The 6,382-nt window shown below is 52.4% G+C and overlaps 1 protein-coding gene across 1 annotated transcript; it reads left to right on the forward strand.

Moving 5' to 3' along the window:
* The first annotated feature begins 4,819 nt into the window (after positions 1–4,819).
* On the forward strand, positions 4,820–5,638 carry LOC137791850 (fap1 adhesin). The gene has a single exon (XM_068587041.1). It carries the CDS (start codon positions 4,820–4,822, stop codon positions 5,636–5,638), a length of 819 nt encoding a protein of 272 aa, XP_068443142.1.
* Positions 5,639–6,382: the final 744 nt, after the last annotated feature.

Here is a 6,382-nt window from a genome sequence, read left to right on the forward strand (position 1 = left end):
TAAGCAAACAGAAGAAAGAGAGCTGGAGCAAAGGGGAGGAAGAAAGAGAAGAAGGTGTTGTCTGACTCTAAACCTTAGAGAGAACTAACGCATCCTTGGAGGGAGGCTTTTTCCTTCCTTTGCACTATTATTTAAGGAGCACACGCAGCAGATCCTGCATCAACTACCATGGCCTACTTTTTCAACTTTATATACCATGAATTAAATATACTTTACAATACGTGCTCACAGTCCATCAATGAAGAGAGCATGATGGAGAACAACAGAGAACACGCTAGGATGAAGAACAAGTGATGGAGAACAGAGAACACGCTAAGACGAAGAACAAGTGATGGAGAACAACAGAGAACACGCTAAGATGAAGAACAAGTGATGGAGAACAACAGAGAACACGCTAAGACGAAGAACAAGTGATGGAGAACAACAGAGAACACGCTAAGATGAAGAACAAGTGATGAAGAACAGAGAACACGCTAAGATGAAGAACAAGTGATGGAGAACAACAGAGAACACGCTAAGATGAAGAACAAGTGATGAAGAACAACAGAGAACACGCTAAGACGAAGAACAAGTGATGAAGAACAACAGAGAACACGCTAAGACGAAGAACAAGTGATGAAGAACAACAGAGAACACGCTAAGACGAAGAACAAGTGATGAAGAACAGAGAACACGCTAAGACGAAGAACAAGTGATGAAGAACAACAGAGAACACGCTAAGATGAAGAACAAGTGATGAAGAACAACAGAGAACACGCTAAGATGAAGAACAAGTGATGAAGAACAACAGAGAACACGCTAAGACGAAGAACAAGTGATGAAGAACAGAGAACACGCTAAGACGAAGAACAAGTGATGAAGAACAACAGAGAACACGCTAAGATGAAGAACAAGTGATGAAGAACAACAGAGAACACGCTAAGATGAAGAACAAGTGATGAAGAACAACAGAGAAGATGAAGATGCTTCATTCAGGACAACAGATTCTATTCTCTGTCAGCCACACACACCTACACACATGCACACAGACACACGCAGACACACCTACACACATACAGACACACACACGTGTTCTCCCTGTCTGTCTGCAGCATGTGTGTGTGTCTGTCTGCAGCGTGTGTGTGTCTGTCTGCAGCGTGTGTGTGTATGTCTGCAGCGTGTGTGTGTCTGTCTGCAGCGTGTGTGTCTGTCTGCAGCGTGTGTGTGTGTCTGTCTGCAGCGTGTGTGTGTCTGTCTGCAGCGTGTGTGTGTCTGTCTGCAGCGTGTGTGTGTCTGTCTGCAGCATGTGTGTGTCTGTCTGCAGCGTGTGTGTGTCTGCAGCGTGTGTGTGTCTGTCTGCAGCATGTGTGTGTCTGCAGCGTGTGTGTGTCTGTCTGCAGCGTGTGTGTGTCTGTCTGCAGCATGTGTGTGTCTGCAGCGTGTGTGTGTCTGTCTGCAGCGTGTGTGTCTGTCTGCAGCGTGTGTGTGTCTGTCTGCAGCGTGTGTGTGTCTGTCTGCAGCGTGTGTGTCTGTCTGCAGCGTGTGTGTGTGTCTGCAGCGTGTGTGTGTCTGTCTGCAGCGTGTGTGTGTCTGTCTGCAGCGTGTGTGTGTCTGTCTGCAGCGTGTGTGTGTCTGTCTGCAGCGTGTGTGTGTCTGCAGCGTGTGTGTCTGTCTGCAGCGTGTGCGTGTCTGTCTGCAGCGTGTGTGTGTCTGTCTGCAGCGTGTGTGTGTCTGTCTGCAGCGTGTGTGTCTGTCTGCAGCGTGTGTGTGTCTGTCTGCAGCGTGTGTCTGTCTGCAGCGTGTGTGTGTCTGTCTGCAGCGTGTGTGTGTCTGTCTGCAGCATGTGTGTGTCTGTCTGCAGCGTGTGTGTGTCTGCAGCGTGTGTGTGTCTGTCTGCAGCGTGTGTGTGTCTGTCTGCAGCGTGTGTGTGTCTGTCTGCAGCGTGTGTGTGTCTGTCTGCAGCGTGTGTGTGTCTGTCTGCAGCGTGTGTGTGTGTGTCTGCAGCGTGTGTGTGTCTGTCTGCAGCGTGTGTGTGTGTGTCTGCAGCGTGTGTGTGTGTGTCTGCAGCGTGTGTGTGTGTGTCTGCAGCGTGTGTGTGTCTGTCTGCAGCATGTGTGTGTCTGTCTGCAGCATGTGTGTGTCTGTCTGCAGCGTGTGTGTGTCTGCAGCGTGTGTGTCTGTCTGCAGCGTGTGTGTCTGTCTGCAGCGTGTGTGTGTCTGTCTGCAGCGTGTGTGTGTCTGTCTGCAGCGTGTGTGTCTGTCTGCAGCGTGTGTGTGTGTCTGCAGCGTGTGTGTGTCTGTCTGCAGCGTGTGTGTCTGTCTGCAGCGTGTGTGTGTCTGTCTGCAGCGTGTGTCTGTCTGCAGCGTGTGTGTGTCTGTCTGCAGCGTGTGTGTGTCTGTCTGCAGCGTGTGTGTCTGTCTGCAGCGTGTGTGTGTGTCTGCAGCGTGTGTGTGTCTGCAGCGTGTGTGTCTGTCTGCAGCGTGTGTGTCTGTCTGCAGCATGTGTGTGTCTGTCTGCAGCATGTGTGTGTCTGTCTGCAGCGTGTGTGTGTCTGCAGCGTGTGTGTCTGTCTGCAGCGTGTGTGTCTGTCTGCAGCGTGTGTGTGTCTGTCTGCAGCGTGTGTGTGTCTGTCTGCAGCGTGTGTGTCTGTCTGCAGCGTGTGTGTGTGTCTGCAGCGTGTGTGTGTCTGTCTGCAGCGTGTGTGTGTCTGCAGCGTGTGTGTCTGTCTGCAGCGTGTGTGTCTGTCTGCAGCGTGTGTGTGTCTGTCTGCAGCGTGTGTGTGTCTGTCTGCAGCGTGTGTGTCTGTCTGCAGCGTGTGTGTGTGTCTGCAGCGTGTGTGTGTCTGTCTGCAGCGTGTGTGTGTCTGTCTGCAGCGTGTGTGTGTCTGTCTGCAGCGTGTGTGTGTCTGTCTGCAGCGTGTGTGTGTCTGCAGCGTGTGTGTCTGTCTGCAGCGTGTGCGTGTCTGTCTGCAGCGTGTGTGTGTCTGTCTGCAGCGTGTGTGTGTCTGTCTGCAGCGTGTGTGTCTGTCTGCAGCGTGTGTGTGTCTGTCTGCAGCGTGTGTCTGTCTGCAGCGTGTGTGTGTCTGTCTGCAGCGTGTGTGTGTCTGTCTGCAGCATGTGTGTGTCTGTCTGCAGCGTGTGTCTGTCTGCAGCGTGTGTGTGTCTGTCTGCAGCGTGTGTGTGTCTGTCTGCAGCGTGTGTGTCTGTCTGCAGCGTGTGTGTGTCTGTCTGCAGCGTGTGTGTGTCTGTCTGCAGCGTGTGCGTGTCTGTCTGCAGCGTGTGTGTGTCTGTCTGCAGCGTGTGTGTGTCTGTCTGCAGCGTGTGTGTGTCTGTCTGCAGCGTGTGTGTGTCTGTCTGCAGCGTGTGTGTGTCTGTCTGCAGCGTGTGTGTCTGTCTGCAGCGTGTGTGTGTCTGTCTGCAGCGTGTGTGTCTGTCTGCAGCGTGTGTGTGTCTGTCTGCAGCGTGTGTGTGTGTGTCTGCAGCGTGTGTGTGTCTGTCTGCAGCGTGTGTGTGTCTGTCTGCAGCGTGTGCGTGTCTGTCTGCAGCGTGTGTGTCTGTCTGCAGCGTGTGTGTGTCTGTCTGCAGCGTGTGTGTGTCTGTCTGCAGCGTGTGTGTCTGTCTGCAGCGTGTGTGTGTCTGTCTGCAGCGTGTGTGTGTCTGTCTGCAGCGTGTGTGTGTGTCTGCAGCGTGTGTGTGTCTGTCTGCAGCATGTGTGTGTCTGTCTTCCTGTCTGTCTGCAGCGTGTGTGTGTGTCTGCAGCGTGTGTGTGTCTGTCTGCAGCGTGTGGACGTGTCAGCGTGGCGCTGCAGTGAGACAAAGAGCAGCAGGAGTGACAGGAGGAAGATGTGAAAGTCTGCCTGTAATGGGCTAGAAGTCATTAAAAACATCACTGCCGGCCTAATTAAGACGGGACATCTGGTCTTTCCTCACAGAATGGATCGCAGCAGAGTACAAATAAGTCCTCTATGACAAGTTGAGAGGTGTCATACATCTCAGTGATCGTCAGTCAACATGGGAGTTATGGCGCTCTTTCATCATTAACGAGCAAATGCTTTGTTTCTGCCGTATGAGAGAAAGCAGTTAGATGAATTAAAAAAAAAGATTTGGTCTTCTTTTTCTTTTTTTCTGTGTCTTCCAATGCTGCTCAATCTCCCTTTTATGTTGCTGCCAATTAGTTGGAATAAACTTTACTCGGTCTTTGATGATGCCGTCTTGCATGGAGTGAAAGTTGGCTCCAGCCTTCTGCGCCGCATTCGGTCATTTTCCATTAAATGGGTCAATTGCTGATTTAGCTGTTGCAGCATAAATATGGCCTAATATGTATAGCTACAGGGATAAAAGGAAACATGCAATCTGTACAACATATAGTACCACATTAAATTAGACAATTGAATGAAATGTTGCATACAAAAACAAAACCCAGAGAGACTCTTTTATTCCTTCTCTAAATGATCAACTTATTAAGAACAAACTGTCGCAGTAAGAGCCCCAACAGTCCTGATGGCGGACACGTTGAGGTAAACACAGCTTTAGTTGAGGCAGAGCGGGACAACCTCCACTTCATTTCATCATGTTAAATACACCTGGATTATTAACACAGGACTGTTACCCAGAAGACCTCTGTTCAAACTGAGAACCAATGAAATGCCATGTTTACTGATAGTCACGTTAACGACAGCCAGGCTCTCCTGACCCGACGAAGTCTCTCTTCTTCATACAGAGTTGTTTTCAACAGTTGTTCATGTATTCAGCATTTATTGAAACATGGATATGGAACATGGAACCTTAATGTCGCTAACCGAGCTGCGATATTACAGGTTATTGTCGTCAGAAGGTACTGATGGACCTGACGCAGGGCGTGACCCAAGACGTGACCCAGGACGTGACCCAGGACGTGACCCAGGGCGTGACCCAAGACGTGACCCAGGGCGTGACCCAAGACGTGACCCAGGGCGTGACCCAGGGCGTGAAGCAGGACGTGACCCAGGGCGTGACCCAAGAGGTGACCCAGGGCGTGACCCAGGGCGTGAAGCAGGACGTGACCCAGGACATGACGCAGGGCATGACGCAGGGCGTGACCCAGGACGTGACGCAGGGCGTGACCCAGGGCGTGACCCAGGGCGTGACGCAGGGCGTGACCCAGGGCGTGACCCAGGGCGTGACGCAGGGCGTGACGCAGGACGTGACGCAGGGCGTGACGCAGGACGTGACGCAGGAGGTGACGCAGGGCGTGACGCAGGAGGTGACGCAGGACGTGACGCAGGGCGTGACGCAGGGCGTGACGCAGGACGTGACGCAGGAGGTGACGCAGGGCGTGACGCAGGACGTGACGCAGGAGGTGACGCAGGAGGTGACGCAGGGCGTGACGCAGGGCGTGACGCAGGAGGTGACGCAGGGCGTGACGCAGGACGTGACGCAGGAGGTGACGCAGGGCGTGACGCAGGGCGTGACGCAGGACGTGACGCAGGAGGTGACGCAGGGCGTGACGCAGGGCGTGACGCAGGGCGTGACGCAGGAGGTGACGCAGGGCGTGACGCAGGGCGTGACGCAGGGCGTGACGCAGGAGGTGACGCAGGGCGTGACGCAGGACGTGATGCAGGGCGTGACGCAGGACGTGACGCAGGACGTGACGTCAGTCTCGTACAGCTGTAATCATTGATTTGACATCATGATGATCAAATCAAAAGCATCGATACCTTCATAAAGTAAGTGCAGCATCAGACCAAGCAGTGTGTCACTTCCTGTCTGCATGGCCTGAGGGGATCAGTGACTGCTTCCTGTCCACCAGCTCTTCATGCTCCAGATCTACACACGTGGAAGCAAAGCAGGTTTCAATATGTTAAAAAAAGACTCTAGTCAGACACAAAGGGAGCAAATGCATGACAATAACTGAAGCCCAAGGCGTAATATTTGTTCTCCTGAAATGATAATTATTCTTCTGGTCTTTGTGGGCTAATGCTTTGCCACAGAGGGAGAGCACAATCCAACCAGGCCTGGACTAGGACAAAAATTTGGCCCTGGACTGTTTGGTCCAGACTGGCCCACCAGATACTGTGCCAACTCGGTCCGTTGATGTACTGTACATGTGATCACACAAGGTAATGACAAGGTAACGGCCGCGTCGTACCGGTCCGGTCTTCTCTGAGTCGGGTTGTTTGTGAACACAAAGTGGGCGATGAACTCCTTCTCGTGCAGTAAAGTCACTGCAGTACAACACAGACGTATAATCAACGTATTTGTCGTCCCGACGTGATCGAGAGGAAAATACTTTTCTAGTCACCGTGATTGAAGACACGTTTTAGTTCTGCGGGAACCTGATTTGTAGGAGACAGTTGAAACGGGTCAGATGGTCACACAGACCGGCGAGCGATAGCTAGCTACCAGTAGCGTAGCTCGGACCCTG

Source organism: Clinocottus analis, unplaced genomic scaffold, assembly GCF_023055335.1.
Source record: "Clinocottus analis isolate CAN_PGR_092001 unplaced genomic scaffold, fCliAna1.0.p SCAF_20, whole genome shotgun sequence".
In the NCBI taxonomy this organism is placed as follows: Eukaryota; Metazoa; Chordata; class Actinopteri; order Perciformes; family Cottidae; genus Clinocottus; species Clinocottus analis.

What these genes read in the sequence shown, in the direction of transcription:
- LOC137791850 (XM_068587041.1), top strand. Translation starts at nt 4,820, where the DNA reads ATGGACCTGACGCAGGGCGTGACCCAAGACGTGACCCAGGACGTGACC.